Source organism: Cyrtonyx montezumae, unplaced genomic scaffold, assembly GCF_038088225.1.
Source record: "Cyrtonyx montezumae isolate F1298 unplaced genomic scaffold, pur_monq_1.0 scaffold_10, whole genome shotgun sequence".
Taxonomy (NCBI): domain Eukaryota; kingdom Metazoa; phylum Chordata; class Aves; order Galliformes; family Odontophoridae; genus Cyrtonyx; species Cyrtonyx montezumae.
Window position 1 is genome coordinate 33,495,168 of NW_027071826.1, and position 19,805 is coordinate 33,514,972.

The 19,805-nt window shown below is 36.8% G+C and overlaps 1 protein-coding gene across 2 annotated transcripts in view; it reads left to right on the plus strand.

Moving 5' to 3' along the window:
* Positions 1-1,512: 1,512 nt before the first annotated feature.
* The window catches only part of SPTBN5 (spectrin beta, non-erythrocytic 5), a 93,225-nt gene continuing 74,932 nt past the window's right edge, over positions 1,513-19,805 (plus strand). The window contains exons 1-13 of one of the 2 annotated variants that reach the window (XM_065754790.1): positions 1,513-1,599; positions 2,599-2,676; positions 3,658-3,774; positions 6,180-6,347; positions 7,835-7,954; positions 8,765-8,922; positions 9,747-9,975; positions 12,789-13,420; positions 14,058-14,196; positions 15,680-15,912; positions 16,364-16,517; positions 17,444-17,644; positions 18,867-19,073. In XM_065754790.1, the coding sequence (XP_065610862.1) occupies positions 3,664-3,774; positions 6,180-6,347; positions 7,835-7,954; positions 8,765-8,922; positions 9,747-9,975; positions 12,789-13,420; positions 14,058-14,196; positions 15,680-15,912; positions 16,364-16,517; positions 17,444-17,644; positions 18,867-19,073 (2,352 nt within the window). In that variant the 5' untranslated portion in view covers positions 1,513-1,599; positions 2,599-2,676; positions 3,658-3,663. The remainder of the gene's footprint in view (positions 1,600-2,598; positions 2,677-3,657; positions 3,775-6,179; positions 6,348-7,834; positions 7,955-8,764; positions 8,923-9,746; positions 9,976-12,788; positions 13,421-14,057; positions 14,197-15,679; positions 15,913-16,363; positions 16,518-17,443; positions 17,645-18,866; positions 19,074-19,805) is intronic. The other variant, XM_065754791.1, reaches the window with a different exon arrangement.

Genomic DNA, 19,805 nt, shown 5'->3' on the forward strand with positions numbered 1-19,805 from the left:
TAAATATTTTTTGTGTTTTGTAAAGGGTCTGGTAATTCACACATTGTTCTTAAGGTGAGGCATAAGACTATACCTTAAAAAGCAGATGAAATATCAGATGGGTCGAAAGGCAGTTTCATATTCCTCTTTGTTTTGCACAGTTGTGCAAAGAGTGTGAGAGCACTGGGGTGGGGAGTTGTGGTGCTGCAAGCCAGGTTGTTTGGGTATGAGATTTGTTAGATCTTCAGTCTTTGCTTCTGTCTTCTGCAAAATAAGATCATGGCAGATAAGAAAGGATGCTGGAAAAAAAGAAGACGACACATTTTATGTGTCTGCTGTTTTGCAGAAGGGAATCCCACATCATAGCATTTCCTTTTAAGAAACAAGAAAATACTTTTGCATATGTAGAAAAGATTCAGATTGAAAGCAGGTCAAGGTAAAGGCAGTTGCTTATTTCTAAGGTCATTCTTAAGGCTCCAGTCCTCTGCAAAGGCAGCAAGAGGGGCTCTTAAATAGCCTGTAGGGATGACTGTTATTTATTTTTCCTTTTTAAAGGAGCAATGCCATTTGTGTAATTAAGAAAATGTTGCATGCTCCATCAATGAATGTTTCCACACCATCACCTCAAATACAGTCTGCTCTGAGTTGCCCTTGGCTTCTCCTGTTAGGCTGCTCGTCTAGGAAACTGCACCAAGTACCATTATAACTTTTTTCTTACCTTGCTAAGGTATAAATAACTGAGGAAAAGTTTTCACTGTCACTTGTCAGAAGGCAAAGGACTGATATTCTTTTGCCTTATCTCTGAGGGGAACATTTTCACTTACAGCTTCTGATTTCAGATGCCTACCCATTTTCTAGTGTTGATTCCCAATAACCATCCAGTTCCCAGCAATTATGCCAGGTCAGTGTAATCTGTGGTTGTGCAATCTTGTCAGTGACAACAAGGATTCTGCTGTATAAGTTACCAGAATCATTTTCCCTGTTGTCGTTAGTGGTAAAGTCCATCAATAGAAAACTTTACAGGTATGCCTTTGCATTGACAGCTTGATCTCAGTTCGCCCTTCCAGCAACTATGCACATGAACTTCCTCAAAGTGGAGGCAGACAGTTCTTAAACTCTTCATAATTTTATATTCTCACTTGCTTTATCTCAGTTAAACTACTTGCGAATTACTCTGATCTTTGTACCTTCTTCTGTGCTCTCAGTCTTTGTTGTTAAGCTCAATTTCCATGGGAAAGCATTCCTGTAGAAAAGTAGTCTGTGATTCACTCAGAGCCCTTAATGAATCTGTGAAAGACTAGCTGCTCTTTACCGAAGGGTCGGTATGGAGGATGGCTATTTTCACTCTATTATAGCAGTTTTGGCTTAGTACGTATCTGATTCTTGTGCTCAAAAATAATTTAAGGCCTGTGACAGTTCATTCTCACAGGTTATTTCCTTTAGAACAGGTGAAAGGTTCATAGGCATATCATAAATACTTGGTCTCTGTTCCTGAATTCAAAGGTTGATTTGCGTGAAAACCATGAGCTGAACGTAGGAGTACAAGTGAATCTAGAACCAAAAGTCATTCCCCAGAATGACCAACTGCTGAACATGAGAAAGAAGTTCCTCCTGACCTCAGTAAGTCCAAATTTTATGTGTTATTTGATTATTTTTTACTGTAATGTATCATTACAGCCAGATTTAGCATTTAGCACTGCTTCTATATCCGGCAAATACAGATATTCTATCATAGCTCTGTTTTCATGTAAATGTCCATGTTGGGAGCATTTGTAAGAGAATTTCATAAAACAAGTGAGTTACTGTACAAGGCAGTAGTTCAACAGCAGTCATTGTCCAGGGTGACTGCAGTGCCTGGCTAAAAGTTCTTTTTAAAAAAGGAGATTGTAGAAATTCTGAGAACATCTGACAAATTCAGGAATGCTTCTGTTCGATAGATTGAAAGTGTGATAACACTGCCTCTCTGGTGGGCAAAGGCAATTGTTTGAATATCTGCTCGATAGATATGAAAGTGTGATAACACTGCCTCTCTGGTGGGCAAAGGCAATTGTTTGAATATCTGCTTTTCAGATGGAAAAAGCAGACTATCCTAAACTACCTCAGAGAATCAGAAAGTATTCCGAATATCTTTCTTAACGTTCCATTTCAAACATCGTAAAATTCTTCCTTTTATAAGGCTTTCCTCTATGACCTTGATCTTTCCTTATGTTGCAGTTGAGCTGTTAATCTTTAGTGTCATCCCTGTAAAACAATGAGAATTAAGAAACACCGAGGTAAAGAAAGGAAGAAAAAACACAGGGTAACAAGTGTCTTGTCTACAACTTCTACACTTTTCCATTTTGTAAAGTAGCATAGTTTTCTACATTTATGAGAGAACAGAAACATATCAGGCAAGCAGCTTCCCATTTGTCATGATGCTGTTTCTATTTCCTTTTTACAGACTACCCACAGTAGGATTATTCATATTTTTTCAGTATTTTATGTTTGATGAATTAAAAGTGCACAGAGCCCAGAGTAGCTGAGAAACTGGGCCTCTCCAAACATACAAATGATCCATGAAGCATCACCCTCTGCAGGTTTTCACAGGTTTTAATTTTTAATTTCCTTTTCTCTTTGCAGTGGAGTGACAGCATCAGACAACTCTCTCTTCCACAATTACATCAGATTTCTTGGTTTTGCAGATAGGCTGATATCCAGGTAATACTTATAATTACAGCAGTAGTTCATGAAGATGACATTTGTCCCTAAATATGTCTGTAGCTATGGACTTTAGACAGTTGTTTTTTTTTTTAGATGAAACTCTAGCATTCAAAACAGCAAGATCACTCATTAGATATTCCCACTGTAAGCAAAATAATCCCAAAGTAATTGTTTGTTTGAACTGAAATCTGTTTTATTTCATCAGAGATTCTTAAGGGGAAGATATTTCTTTCTGATATTCCTGAGTATTCTACTTGGGTGCTGTGATAAATTACAAGCCTGATTTTTCAATGATATGTACAAAGTAGACAAGTACCTGCCACAGGAAAAACAATAGCAGTCTCTGATTCCTGGCACAGAGTGTTGTTTGAGTGATAATGGAACTGTGTCACCGTGCTTTCAGAGAAAGATATGCAAAAATAGAACTTGTAAGAGGAAGGACTTGAGTCATTTCTTTTCTTAAAACTAATACAATTTCTCCTTGAAATACCATGATCTGAAAGCTAGCAACAGCATCCCAACTAGTCCTTAGAGAGCATAACACACTTTCAAGCAGTGCTTTGGGTGATTTGCAGATTCCCTCTCTTTCTGACAGGGTCTAAAATCAGTTCTCAGTTATTGTGATTTCAGCACATTCCATGAAGTTATTGATGACATTCATATTAATGGTTCTAATGGGATCAAGTGTCTGGGGAGAGACTGAAAGAAAGTAAAGATACATCAATGTGTCTAATTTTCATCCTGACAGTGGAGATGCAACTTAAAAGGGAGAACGCTTCTAAGTAAAGACAAAGTTGAGTGAACATCGAGTGCAAAGTACAAGCTAAAGGAAATCAGAGTAATATACTGGGTGTGGTATTGAATTTTGTACCTACAGGGGCTAGAATTCCAATATATATTGGGTACATTGTTGTTCATAGCTGGCCAGGTACATCTCTTTGGTACCGACCACTTCACTGGAATTTCTGGCATTCCTAGGTCACCATGAATAGCGAATATGAAAAAGATCACATCAAAAGGCTGCAGGAGCAGCGTATGTTCATGCAAAAGAAAACCTTCACCAACTGGATGAATAATATCTTCGTCAGGAACAATGTAGGTAGCTACTTCATCTGAGACTTTTTCCTGTTTTTGTCTGTTTTTGATTGTTTCACTCACTATATTCTTGTGTATATCGAATTTTACACATCTTAGTTCTAAGTGCCACTATTACTTATATATGCATACAAGAAAGATTTTGACCGGAAAACATCATCCTGTATCTTCTGCCTCATAATTATTTCCATTGTCCACGTTAGCAGTTGCTGCCCAGTGTCTCTGAAAAAGTTACCTTAGGTCTAGAAATTTCAGACATACTACTGTGCAATTACAGATCACTGTGGTTTCAGTAAGTCTCAGAGACTTCCAAGAGGCATCAGAGGTAGTGTACAATTAACTTGTTTGTGCAAGATAATGCACCATGTTCCAAAAGTCTCTAGATTTACTGCAGATAAATTCATTCATGTATCTGTGACAAAATATGGAATTACATTTTCCAAGAACAACTCACTTTTCTACTGTCCATAGTTGATAATGAAAATGGACCTTGAAGACACCAAACCAGACCAGATCTCTTGTTTCCATTCTAGCTTGTGAATATTTTAAAGTAGTTCAGTAATTGACAAGTGTTTTTCATTTTAATGTTTATCTCAGCATTTTGTGCAAAGCCATATGCAAAGTACAATCAACTTTTAAATTAATTTTTCTTACTATGAATGAGGACATGTAAAACACATTCTCAATTTCCTACCTGCAAGAAAGTTAAGCTTTTATGATGTAGGAAATTATTTCTGCGTAGCTACAAATCAATATATACTTTGTCATTTTAAAAACACATTCAAGTCCAAAGATTAAAATGTTAGTCTCCACTTCCTGCATCGTACTTGACTGTGAATCATAAAAGCATGAGAAGAAAATCCTGTGAGAGCTTTCCAAACCATATACGGTAAGAAATGGTGCAGAGACCAAGAGCTTATCAAGGTCTTCTCAGCAATGTAGTCAAGCTTGCCAATATGGACTTTAACTTGATACTACCCTACAACAAGGCTGTGCGGTATTCTCAACTACACTATTGACTACTTCAAGTTTAGCATTAAAGGTGTTACTGGAGTGATTTTGTCAAGCAATCTTTGATTTGTTTGTTTCTGTGGAGACAGATGTAACAAAGTTACTACTGCCTTACAATGGGGCATAAAACAGATGCACAGAGACTGTCTCTTTACAAATAAATTAAAACGTTAACTATTCTTCATGAATAAAAGTGCCACAGAATATAAAAGCTGTAACTTTTTTACAGTAATATACTGTAGACAGAATTCTAGGATTACCTAAATGCAAAAGGTAGTAAAGATGCCAATAAAACAGAATTTTATTTTTCATGGAAAAAATCATCTAGAGAAAGTTGCCAGCCCTTGTTCTACGCAAAGAATAGAAATAAAGGCTCTCTATGTAACTTGCTTTCAAATTCTTAGTGATATACAAATAAACAACAACAACAAAAAACCTGTTAAACTGGTTAGTAATCTGCCAAGGGTGAAAAAATGCATCACTATTATTTATTCTTTATTTCCCCTACATTTAACTATGCTCTGAACTGATAAGCAAACAAACAAAAAAACACACTACTAACCAAACAAACTTCAGGAATATTGGATGATTATTTTTTTTTTTTGAGGTGAAAAGATTATTTACCGTGATTTCAGAATCACAGTATGTTATTGTTGGGTGTGTGATATGGTTTCAGTGTCACTGCTTGATGGCTGGTGGCTTAAGGCCAAAAGGAAACACCTAAGGCAGGCAGATCTTATTAGATCAGAGTACACACTATGTCATGGTGTGTCACCTAAGCTGGGTGACATTACTACTGGCAGCAATGAGGTACATTTTTGTAGATCCAAATGCTTTATATAGCAATTGCACTTAAGTGTGAGACCATCCATAAATATGGAGACTTCATGTAGCAGGGAAAGTCTACACAGGAAGTAATAGGCTTAATATTTTGGAATGTAAAATGAGTCCTGGAAGCTGTTAGAGGTCTCCTTGTTTCCTTTATTTTGCTTCACTTAACTTTAGGATTATCAACTAAATTTTAAATGGAATGCTTTGCTTGGAATTAAAAGCTGAACAGAGTCTTTTCAACTGAAATAAATAATGTTAGCATTTCCAAATTTTTTTTTATTATTTTTCAATATCTGTTATTTTTTTTTCTGTATTTCCTCAGATGTGTTTTTTTTTTTTTTTTTTTAAGTTTTTTAGTCCTGCCTACTTTCCAAAATGCCAGTCCCTTAATTAACCCATTTTTTGCGATTTGACCTTCATTGCTTATACTTCACGTTTGTACACTGACATACAGCTGACTCAGTGGAACAGCAACAAGGTGTTTTTTGTTTAGTACTAAAAGTCAAGGGCCCTGTGGTCCAAACGTTCAGCCAGAGTTGATGTTGTGTGACTGGTCTTTGCAGGTAAGGGCTGAAATAGAAAATATTTACACAGACCTGAAGGATGGCATCTATCTCATGCAACTTCTGGAGCTGCTCTCTGGAGAATCTTTGCCCAGACCAAACAGGGGAAAGATGAGAGTGCATTTTCTAGAGAACAACAGCAAAGCCATTACATTTCTGAAATCCAAGGTAAGTTGATATTAATACTGATATTAAAGACGAAAATAGATTGTGTATGTTACTAGCTGATTATTCCAATGTTCATAATAATTTCTGCCTCTAATAATTAGCAGAATGTTCCTTGAATACAGGCTAGGTTTTGTTTATTAATAAATAAAAAAGAACAAAAACAAGCTAATGAAAACAAATTTTTGTTATTGCATGAGAAATGTGACCTACAATCATGTAATATTCTTTAATTTCTTAAAATTAATTTCTTAAAACAGTCCCTTCATGACTGAAGTTGGATACATGTTCTTTGAAGTTTGGGTAGTTCCTGAAAAACTGTCTACAATTTCTGAATTATTTCGAAGATTTTTTTGGCAGCACTTTTCTTTCCTGACTTAAGATTTTTCATTATTTGCTTTTTAGATGTAATATTTTCACAAATACTGGGGCAAAGTAAACAGCAATAGACATTGATGAAACCACTTGTTAAAAAAATGGGGATTTTAGAGCTCTGATTCAAACGGTTTTAAGCAAGCCATTGCAGTATTTTTATGTATTTAAGTTGTACATCACAGAATTACAGAATTGTAGGTGTTGGAAGGGACCTCTAGAGATCATCTAGTCTAACTTCCCTGTCAAAGCAGATTCCATATCCTCACTTAAGCTACAAGATGGCATGCTATTTTTTTCTTTTTTAAACAATTTATCGTATGCTTCTCTGGAAAATCATCAAAGCTCTGTGTTATGAAATCTTGAAGGAGCAGAGGGATTTCATAGCAATAATCAAGGAAAAGTGTGTAATGTGTACTTTTCCACTGATTACTAAACAAATGCAGTGCAGCATGGAGCTTGGTGTACTCATCTAACACATTTGCTAAAAACATACCGCATTTAAGACCCAGCAGCATGTGCACATCCAGACTTTTCCAGTTAGACTATTCTTTGTCACACAAATCTGATCTGCAGAGAGAAGTTCACAGAGATGTCAGGAGTCTACAGAGCATGTCCAGACTTCTTGAATAGGTATCACTTTGTTGGTGCATTACAGCCTTTCTTGCTGTTCAAGAAATAATGGAGAAAGAAGTTGTGACTTATTTAGTAGGATATTTGGTCTGTTCGGTGAGCCCAAGAGTTATATGAATACTAACTATCTGGACATCACATCAAATAATCTCTGAGTTTGCCCAGCTGACACTCCTTTGGAGAAAAGGGTCACTGAGCTGTGTTTCTTTAGTTAGCCACAATTTTCAAAACCAGTAAATGGACTTTAAATCTTTGAGATCACCATCAATTTGTTAGATATTTCCTGAATCTCATTTTTGGTGTGCATGGGAGCTCAGGGATAATCATAGGAGTTCTCAGATATATGGAAAAATGAAGTAGTTGTGTAAAATCTGTTTTCTTAAGAAAGCCTGAATGCCCTTTTCATCACCAGCTTCTTACACAGATAACTTGTTCAGAGACCTTGATGTGAGTAATTTCATACTGAACAGATGTTTCTTTATTAGCAGGTACAAGTGAAAGTGATTGGTCCTGAGAATATCGTAGATGGTGACAGAACCTTAATCCTGGGACTCATCTGGATCATTATACTTCGATTTCAAATTTCATCTATCAAACTTGATAAGGTAAAACAAAGTCTTTTTGTCATTGTCCGATTAGAGGAATTCAAAGACTTTGTAGAACTTCAGATCAGAAAGGACTGTTTTGATTATATTTCATGTCCATTTTGATCAAACCTAATATTACCCAATTACTTGCCAGCAAGTTGTGAAAGGAATTGAATACATTTCATAATTTCTCAAAAAGACAGAAAACAATAACTTGGAGATATCCATGTTCATCACTCCCTTCCACAAACTTTTTACTGACTTTAACTCCAGAAAGTACTTCTCTGATGACACTTATCTCTAGATACGAAGTACATGCTAGTCTTTCTCTAAAGAAAATTATTCTTTTTTATTACTTTTGGAAAAAGGAATTTTTCACCATGCATTTCAAGTACATGGCAGATATGAATCTCTGAAAATATTGTTGAATCAAAATTAGTAATTTCTAATGATAGATCCGAACACTTTTTTTTCCCCGAATTCTAGATCAAAGCTAAGAAAGCAAATAAACTAATCTTTACATCTTTCTTGAATTTCCTTGACTTCTAGAAACCTTGCAGAAGAGGAAAAAAAATGAAAACTTACTATCACCATTTCATAATCTGATTTATAAATTCATTCAATTAACTTATACTTTGATAGAAAATTCCTAATTTTATGTTAATCATTCTAACTTCATGACATTCAGCCTGGAAATCATGATTGTTAGAGATGTTTTACAAGTTGGACAGAAGTAGTACGAAGTTATCTTTATTGGGAGTATAAAACACAGATACTATTTCTGCATACAGCACACACTGATTTTTCTTTTCTCTGCTGTCTTCACAGGAGGAATTTGGAGGCAGAGCTGATCAATTATTTGCCAATGAAGCCCTACTACTTTGGTGTCAGCATAAAACTGCCAGCTATTCCAACGTAAATGTGAAGGACTTCTCTAAAAGCTGGAGTGATGGACTGGCCTTCAATGCACTTATACATGCCCACAGGTAAGACCTGAGCTTGGGATGATTTGCTTGTTTTTCCTTCTAGTTCTGGCACAAGATGTCTGAAGGAACAGCATGTATTACATATATTTGCCAAGAAACTAAAAAACTCTCTCCTTACCCTTATTAGCTGGAAACTCCTTTCTTAAATGGATATGCTGTCTCTGAGGACGGAGGGAAAAAAGGACCAAGCTCTTGCTTCACTGTTTTGTTGGAAGTGGACTTTCCACCTGAAAATGCTGTACAATATTTGGTTCAGACCTCTCACTCATACTCTCATTGCTCATTTTCAGCAGTTATTACTGTAGTGATTGTTTTTATTGTATATGTTTTGCGAGTGTTTACACCTTCTGAATCAATTTTAACAGAGAAAACTTCTCAGTTTTTTCCTTCCTTCTGTGGCCGTTTTAAAAGTTGTGAAGAAAACAGATCAAGGAGAGAGAAACCACCTGAGACAGCCTTGGACAGTTCTTCCACTAAAAGTTCTGCGCTGTCTGCTAGTTAGGATACTCTGAAATTTACCCAGCTGGGAGTCATCTTCCTGTTCAGAATTTGAACTCTAGTGGGTACTGGTTTTCACTGACCTGTGAGGATGAAAAATAAGTGAAGGTCAGAGATTTGCTGGGAGTAGTATTTCAGTTTTAGAAAGGAGATTTTTCTTCCAGCTATGTAGTTCTGATGCTTCTGAATAAAGCAGGTCAGACAGAATAATTGCAGAGTTTTTATCATATTCCTTATCCAATAAACAGTTTATGGCTTATCATCTGAAAGAATTTAAGACATAAATCTCTCTTCCCTTTTTTCTCTCCATTCTTCTCCTTGCCCAGGCCTGATCTTATCAATTACAGCTCACTGCGTCAGGACCAGCCCATCAAAAACTTGAATAATGCCTTTAATGTTGCTGAGAAAGAGCTAGGGATCAGCAAGCTGCTTGATGCTGAGGATGTGGCTGTACCCTCCCCTGATGAGAGATCCATCATGACTTATGTGTCACTCTATTACCACTACTTCTCCAGAATGAAACAAGGCCAGACAAATCAAAAGCGACTTGCCAAAGTAAGTAACTTGTTATCTTCCAAATTTAGAAGTTAAATATACGAAGATAATTTTTTGTTGGAAATGTATTTAGTGCAAGGTCAGCTGCAGGATCATTTGAACTGAATCAAATGGCATCAAACTGAATAAAAAAATTTAATTGTCACTTGAATGTTCGAAAGTGTCTCTAGGTTTGATTTCTAAAGGTACTACATTTGTCTCTGGATTCAAATCCATTTTCAACCTACCAGTTTCTGTTTGAGAGCTGATGTGCCCCTAATGCAACTTGAAGCCATGCAGATCTCATTAATCTCGGGAAGATTACAGCCAGGCAAAAACAGCTAGTCAACAATTTCCTAATTTAATAGGAAAGAGACTACTTTTAGTTTCTACTTTCTGTGAAATCCTCATCCTTTCTTTCTAACTCCTTAGTCGGGTACAAACTGTGAATAAATAAATGAAAAACAAGCAAGTACAATGGAAGGAGGAAATCATAAAAAAAATATATCTGAAGCTTAAAATTATAATATAAAATTAAAGGTGTTTTTTTTAATCACTTTCACTATATATTTAGTCTCACATATGATTGAGTCACACATAAACTACTTGCATCCTCTTAATGGAAAAGGGAAGGAATTTTGAATAGATCTTGTCCAAAATATTGTAGTCCTTCTACCAGGGAACACTTCCCTTGGAGACACTTTATTTTCTACCTTCAGAATACTCCACACTATTTTTTTTAAAAGCCCACAGATTTTCTGCACACTAAGGATATGACGTACACATACATCTGAACTTAGCTAACTGTCGGACTATAGAGGGGGAATATATTTCTCAGAAGGAGACACAAAACAAGGACATCCCTGGTGGTGATGAGGCAAAACCTCTTTATGAAGCAGAGTTTGTTCAGCTAATGTTCAGAGAAAAGAACAAGATGATCTTGAAATGTTTCTCAGTAACAGCAATGTTCTCTGAAGAATTGCTGGATGGCAGCCAGACTTTGAATTCAATTAAATAACAGATTGGGCATAAATGAGGAGAGTGGGCAGTAAGATTTGTCTGGACTCCAGCAGAGACTCTGCTTTTTGGCCAGGATCTATCTTTGTAATATTAACAAACACAGAAGGAGTACTTCTCACTCTGTCCTTTATTTATTTATTTATTTATTTGATTATTTATTTATTTTCATTTTGTATGTTTACATTCATGCATTCTTTTTTTTCTCTCTCTCTTTCCACTTGCTGCTTCCTTTTTCTCTCTTTGTCTGGTATCTGTCTTTGACAGGTATTTTTAACTGTCTTTAATATTGCTTCCTTGTCTTCCAGTGTTTCTTATGCACACTAGCATACAGAAGGATAACAAAACAGATGTTAATCTCCTCATGTCCTTAGTCCTCTCAAATAGGCAGTTCTGAATTTACTAATAGGATTGGGGAGGGAAGTCTGAGTGTGTCAAAGAAGTCTTTGAGTTGAGACTATGTGGGTGACCAGGATGGCAGAGGGATTCATCCTGGAGAGGTAAATCTGCTTTCCCCCTCCCACGTGAGGTAGTCATGCACTTACTGGGATCTTTCAGCAAGAACTGGGTACGATGGCAGAAAATACAGAAAGGAGCCCTGGCAACATGGGCTGCTTTTCCTTCACTCCAGGTTGGTGCAGTTTTACTACTCTTCAAGCACTGCAACATTTATTCATTGCCAAGTGCACTTTCTGCTAGGTGAAGGCACATAACCACTTGCAAGGCATGGGCCTTTGCTCAGCAATATCTCCCTCACTGATCTGCCTGCCTGCTTCAGGCAGGCTCAGGTGAATGATAGATAACTTTGTTCAGAGTTCGCTCGGATGACTGCAGGGAAGCTACTGAGTTGAAGTGAGGAAAAAAATGGATTAAAAAGACAAAAATAAAAAAATCAATAAGGCTGGAAGAAAAGATGACTTAATTCCAGAATTTTTTAAAATTTCATTATGAATTTCATTCTAAATGGATTTTTTTATATATGTAGACATTTGAATTAAATGCAGGCCAAATTGCAGATGAAACATAAATGTTATAGACTTGAAACATTTACTGTTGAATCAGAGTTAACTTCCTTACCAATGCCTGTTTAGCTATTATGTGTGTTGTTTCTCTGATAATTTATAAAAAGTAAAATTGCTCTGATGGCAGAGATTGAGACGGATCATTTTGGCAACAGTCTGCTATTGGCATGTGAGAGAACCAAAATCTTGTCAGATGGTTTCCCACACCCAAGATGATGAGATTAAGAGGGGGTGATTGCATATTTACAGATAGGATAGAACTCTTTTCTTTTTATGAAAGAGAGAAAAAAAAAATCTCAGTTTGGTTCCATTGTGAAACAGAAATTCTGAAGCCTCCATTTGGGACTTTTGCTTTAAGGTCATCTCTCATAGGAGGTGCTGACAATTGATGTATGCATACTATTTATTTTAAAATGTAACTTTTTCTTAAATTAAAAAAAATGAAATTATGAATCAAATAATATTTCTTTCTTTTTTTTTTTTTTTTCATGAAAGGTCACTCTAGACTTTCATCTGGCCTCAGATATGAAATCTATGCCTATGTGATATACCTATACCTTATGAAACTAGAACAAGTTAGAACTAGATTGTCTTTAAGGTCTCTTCCAACCCAAATCATTCTATTATTGGTATAAAATTTGATGAATGTGGTAACTTTCTTGTTAAGTACTGTCTTCCCATTATACATACTCTTCTGTTTGCATCCTGAGTTTTGTTTATGATGATGTTGCATTCTGTTCACCCATTTTGGTTCATTCTTCTTGTTTGACTTGTAACTTTATATCTCCATTACAGATTGTGTTCCTCCTGAAGGAGATAGATGACTTGAAATTTCTATATGAGCAGATGGTCTCTGACCTCCTGAAATGGATTAAGCAGAAGGTGATTGAGCTGGATGACCGTAATTTCCCAAACTCTCTTCAGGAAATGTGGCTGCTCATGGCCAACTTCAAGACCTTCCGCACTGTGGAGAAACCCCCTAAATATCAAGATAAAGGCATGATTGAAGCTCATCTCTTCAACATCAGGACCAAGCAGAGAGCCAACAACCTACGACTATACATGCCTCCAGAGGGGAGAACACTGCAGGATGTGGAAAAGCATTGGATTATCTTGGAAAAGGCAGAACACAACCGGGGAAAAGCACTGCAGAAGGAGATGCTGAGGCTAGAGAAGCTGGAACAGCTAGCCAAGAGGTTCCTGAAGAAGGCAGCTCTGCGTGAGACCTACTTGGAAGACATGAGAAAAGTAATTGGAAAGCAAGACTTCTGGCCAGAGAGCGTAGACAGGATGGAAGCTGCCAGTAAGAAGCTGGAAGCCATTGTGGCAGACGTACTGCCCAGGAGGGAACGTTTCACAGCTTTGGCCGAAATGGCAAAAGTCATCAGCCAGAATAACTATCACAGCAAAGATCAAATTGTGAAGAAGTGAGTGGTGAACTTAAGACCATGTAGTGGTGAAGTTTAATTTTTTTTATAATTTTTTTGGAGTAGATGAAAAAGATGAGCTCTATTCCTCATTAGTAGAACTGGCATGAATTTCTTCTAACTGTGAACAGTTTCAGCAGATAAGATAAAATTGTTTTGTCTTATGTTTGTTTGGTTTGTTTTTGTTTGAATGATCAGAATTCAGACTGATTTCAAGTGAAAAATAGTTCTGAGGTATTTAAACCTGCATATGAAAATATTGGTTCTGCCAAAAATCCAATATTCCATCAAAAATACTTAGAAAATATACATAATCTCTTTTTCCTCAAAATCAACACATTTCTTTTTCAGTCTGCAGTTTGGTAGACTCAGATTTGTTAAGTCACAAAGTCTTCCCAAGTTGATATTAGTTCTCAAGTTCTGAGAAATTATGACTTCTCTATTTATCAGTATATCCCGATTTAGGACTGGCTAAAAATACTTTGCCTGTTTTTTCAGTCATGGCCTGTGCTCCTCCACAAGTGATGTGTCTTGTGTGTGTTCATTTAGCTCCTCTAAAGCTGTGAGAACTGGAAATTTTTACTCAAGAGGCCCAAAGTCTTTGAGCCAAGCTGATAATCTCTCTCCTCCTTTGTAGGGAAAACAGCATATCAAAGCAATGGCAAGAACTTCTGGATCAGCTGCAGAAGCGACAACACTCCCTGAGTACAATGCAGGAGATTCTAGCCCTCCTGAGGGACATTGATGCCATTATGGAGGAGCTGAAAGAGCTGCAGGTACTGAGCCCTCTCCAACAGCACACAGTTCACACTGTGAACAATGTGTGTCCCTAAATAAATACTCATATTCCAGGACTAGTGTACTCACTCTCTGGTACCAACAGAAAATAATTCTGTCATTCAGAGAGGAAAAACACTGTTTTTACTTAGATGCCTAACTTTAGGTTGGTTTGGCTGATATCTATATGGGAGTTTTTATTACAAGGACTCTCTCTAATCAAAGGTGAAATATGGTATTACTGCTACAGATTCAAATAATGTCATAAAATAAAAATGGTGCATCTCTCACCTAAATTTAGAAATCTGAAGGCAAAAGTTGAGATAAACAACAACAACAGAAAGCCTCCTGTTCCCACTCCAGGTAACTACACTGAATTACCTTCTGGAAGTAACTCTAGTTATTTATAGAGTCAGAAAGCAGCTCAGGCAAGCATCTGGGTTTCAGCAACCTAAACATATAAAAGACAAAAATTCCACAGGAGAACGAACAGTGCTCACTGTTAGCAAAAGTTTAAAAGTGTTACCATAGTGTCAGAACTCAAAGTCTTCTCTTTATCATGGGAAATAACTGCTTTCATATTAATTTTATAATGATAGACAGCATATATTCATCCTTTGGTCTTGCCTTGTCTTGCTTAAAGACAGAAAAATCCCTACAACTGCAGGCTGTATTGTGCTTAAGTTGGATGAGTAAACAGAAGATGTGAAGTTCAAAGTAAAGAGGCAACTGTAAGTTATGAATCTAATCGTCCAAGTGTTAGTCAGCAAAAACTTCTAACGGTAGTGATATTGTTGGAACCGTGATAGCCTGAGAATATGAGAAGAACGATCAATAAGGAAAGATAAAATACCCTATGTGAGAATAATTGATACAATTAGAAAGAGGACAGACAGTAAACATTGCAGTACTTTCACTGGGCTAAATTATAAGTACTTAGTATTAAACTTGACTTCGTTGTTTAAATAATGAAAGCAGTAAGTACTTCATATGTGGTATGGCCATACTTAGTATGAACTATTTAGTAAATAATGAAAACAATTCATTATTTACATAGCAAAGGCAAGTAAGTTTATAAAATAAAAAAAAACTTACTGTCAAAACATGCCATTAGATGGGATACTGTAGAATCCTCCAAATACAGACTGAATCTATCTTCCTGCAGATGGATGTATATAAAAAAGAGCTGTTCTTGTGCATGTGAATGCTGAAACCCTGTGCTTACCTAACATAACTTAGCTGTGAAACAGAGTTATTTAAAGAGACCGTTTCTTGTTCTGCAGACAATAGAAACTCTGGATTGTTGCCGTTACCTTGTGAAACTGAAATAAAAGTGTTTTTGACTTTACATAGCTGACAAAATTCTTTTACATTTAGAAGCTATCAGAGTCAACAGGAAGCTATCAACCAATTTCTTTGTACTAAGCCCTTGGATGTGCTCTCTGCAAATGCCTTTTTTTCTCTCTCTCTCTTTATTTGCAGGCACTAGTGAATTCCCAGGACTGTGGGAAGCAGCTCCTAGAAGTAGTAGATTTGCTACAAAAGCACAATTTGATTGACTTGCAGATCTCTTCCTATGATGATAGATTGACACACATAACTCAAAGGACAGCAGAAATCAGCAAGGATGGCACAGTTAAAGCAGAAGTGCTTTATGCAAAAGTTCCGATGCTTCGTCAGCTATATCAGAACCTTATAGCTCAGAGCAGAACACGGTATGACTGTTCATGGCTCCTTTTTCCGGATTAAGATGGTCAATTAATCCCTTAATCAGAAGACTCAGCTTCCTCACAGTTGAAAATTTCCATTACTCCTTTATAAAGACATAACACAGAAAATTTTGAGTGTTTTTATTACAGCTGTCTGAAAGAGATCACTCGCTTTCATAGCTAAAGAATACTTTCATTCTTAGCATTTCTTATGATATGCTGTATGTGTAGTCCAAATAGCATGTGGTCATCTCCTTGACTCCTAGAGGACAAAGGATATTTAATGTTCTTTCCATTGTTTTCTTGCATGAATAAACTAAATGATGACAAAGAAATATTAGATACGTTCAAATTTTTGGATTCTCAAAGCACTGAAGCTCTTTGATCATGCTTTTCTGTAGCACTGTCTCTTTAGTATCCTAATTCTGACTTGGATATACTATTTTCTTTGTTTCAGAAAATCCCAGCTAGAAGAGGCTTTGAAGCTCTTTGAATTCTTCCGTGACTGTAAAGAGGAAGAATCATGGATCTCCGAGAAATGGAAGATAGCAAGAACAACAACATTAGGGAAAGATATCAGCCAGATTACAGCTTCCATTCAGAAGCACAAGGTATATTACTTGGCTGGTAGTGTCTATTCTCTGTGTTATAGCACAATTTTAGAACATCGTGCCCTTCAGACAGTACAGCAGTTATAAGAAAACTGTCAAACCAGTCATTTGCTGAAGTATCATCACTGGTATCTGAAACATTTTTTTAGAAAATGTGCAGGAGGGTATTTTTCCCATGAGAAGACAAAAAAAGTGTTGAGAAGGACTCTATCTCATACTGGGGCCTCTCCTGGGCAACATTAAGATATTGGATTACTTTCCCTCACATTGGTGGAGGGGAAGGAAGAATAAATTGTTAGGGGTGGGTTTTTGTTTTGTTTTGTTTTTTTTTTTCCCAATCACCTCTCCTGATGGTGGGGAAAGAGAAGAGCTGGTGGGAAAAAATATTGCTGATAACAGCAATCCATCTGAGAGCCCCAGAGATAGCACTGTGTGAGTTTCTGTAGGAATTACCACACCTGAGAGCTTACTGTGAACTAACATCACAAGTTTCTTTTCCAGAAGAGGTAGCCAAACGTTATAAGCAAGTGTGGATATCTGTGAACAGGAGTAACAAAACTGAAACAGAAGACTCCTGGGCAGATTTAAAATGTCTGTGTTTCTGGTTTTGTATTTGCTGCTTCTAGAAAGCATAAGAGTACTGGATTAGTGAACCACAAATAAGTATCTCCCGCAGAGAAAATGGCATAGCAAATTTGCCTTTGCAAAAAGGATAAACATTTTTTTTAAAAAAAGGACAATTTCTTGTGTGTGGGGAGCAGAGGTCAATCATCCCAGGGCTTTGGGAAAATTCATAGGCACTGATAAGACATGGGGCTCTTACAAATACATGCACTGTAGTAGCTGAGAGTAGAAAACTCTGTTTTTCCTCTCAGCTGGTGGTGAGTGAGTGAGTTGTGTTCATGTTTCTCCCATCCTTCTGCTAGGCTCTCGAAGCAGAATGCAACTCACACAGGGCCATTTGTGCAGATGTGATGAGGAGGGGCTGGGAGCTGAGCCAGAAAAACCCTACACATGAGGAGGATATCCAGAAACAGAGAGACAAACTCCAAACATTGTGGCAGCAGCTCCAAGATGAGGTGGCTAATCGCAAAAGCCGCCTGCAGGCAGCAGCTCTCATCAAACAGGTAAGCAGGTCTTGCTGTGATGTGTGGAATGGGGGACTGATGTGGTTCACTGCTGTCCCATGTCCCTGCATACAAGGCAACAGCAAAAGGAAGTCTTCAGGTGCCAGTCTTCAAAAAAAGATCTCTGTGATACAGTCTTATCCCTTCTGCAAGCCTGCCAGTCAGATTTTAGTGGTTTGTGCCTACCAGAGAACTGTGGCTGGGGGTTGCTCTCTGTTAAAAACTCTTATGGAAATACTTCACGTGACCTTGTTGATGCACAGTATATTTTGCAGGTGGGATCTGGGTAGCTGTGTGACATTTTTCTAACAGCAACAAAAAAATTACCATCACTCTCACACACAGAGAATCCCAACAAGAAAACAAATAAACACACCAAAATACTCAGATCAAATATGAACTTTTTTAAAGACTGGGAAATATCTGACTGTTCCATCTGAGCTCCACAGTTCTTTTACATTAACAAACATTAATGCATCTGCAGATAGAGAGCTCTCATAAAATCAACACTCAAAAATCACATTACAGTGTCTCAGGTACTCTTACTACTGTCCCTTTCTTGCATCTGTACTCAGCCTATTTATCCCATGAGCTCCTTGAACAAAACTTAACAGCTTTCTTCTTGGTGAAGTCTAAATTCCCTTCTCTGTCTAGTAAGTTCACCATCATTATGGTGATTTACTTCTTTCTTTCCTCTTAACTTATTTTAGTTTTCTTATCTTTTTTCTGTTGTGCCTTTATTTTTTATCTCAAAATTCTGTGGGCTTTTTGTTTTTCTTTCTTTCTGTCTGTCTTTCTGTCTGTCTGTCTTTCTGTCTTTCTTTCTGTCTTTCTGTCTTTCTTTCTCTACTATAACAAGGCAATTTACAGGAGGAAAAAAATATTTTGGTGTAGGCTCTGAGTTTGTTGTTCCCTGCTAGCTATTCTTTAGACCAACAGCTATTAAGCAGTTTATACCTTTATTTAGATGTTCTTTGAAGAGTGATAGCCAGGCAATACTTGATTCTAATTATTCACTGTGTATCTATGAATTATTTGTTCATGATATGATTATGAAATACATCAATGATTTGGAGCTCTATAGTGACCTTATTTATAGCTGTCACAACACCTGGATGCAACTTTATATCTGCAGACCATTTCTACTTTGTTTATTATTAAAAAAAGAAAGAAAGGAGTTGTGTGGATGAGATCTAGTACTTTGTTCTCCTGTTTCCTTCAGTATTTTGCTGACATCGATGAAGTAAATTCATGGTTGCAAGAAAGGCAGCCCCTTCTGGCCAGCAAGGACTATGGAAAAGATGAATCAAGTGCTGAAGCACTGTTGCATCGTCATTTGCGCTTGGAGAAGGAGATTGCAGCCTACTCCACAGAGATGAGGCGCCTGAAAGAGCAGGCTGCTATTGCAGCAGAGCAAGCTCCAGCTGCAGTAAGTAGGTTAGGGACTGTGTCAGTCTTTGTTCCTTTGTTTTGTAACTATTGAAGCTGGCTAGAAAATTCACACAGAATATTTTCCAATGGGAAAACAGTGTTCTAATGCTATCTAAACTTTTCAGTAGGGCACCAATTCCAATAGAATTTTAATTTGTAAACTATGTGAGTAAAATCTTTTGTTGTTTGAATTGATGCACTTCATAAAGGAGTAGATTATCTTTTAAAATTATATTTTCTGTCATTGTTTTGTAGCATTATACTATGGAAATTATATGAAAATAAAATATTTTTGAATGATGCATTTTGATCTTATCCAAAACAATATTCCAAATTACCTAAACAAGACTTTTTTTTTTTTTCAATTATGATTATTCAGGAGAAATACTGAATTAGGATGGAAGCAAATTTTTAGATGGCACAGTGCATTGTCCACTTTTAACCCATCTCAGTGTTATGTGGAATGCTAGAAATGTACTTGTGTACTATTTTCTTCTGCTGATCTTCACGAATCTTTTGTCTCTACTCATTCTCATAACAATATTCATTTCAACCTGCTTCAAGAATGGTATTAAAAAAAACCTGCAGAAAACCACTGAATCTGTAAACTAAAGGTTACTAGATGTTGATGTGGGCACAAAACGATAACTTTTAGTGAATCAAAGTATTTTAAACTGAGCTAAGTAAAACTACTTAATTAAATGACAGTGAAATGTTTTTCAGTTAGTTT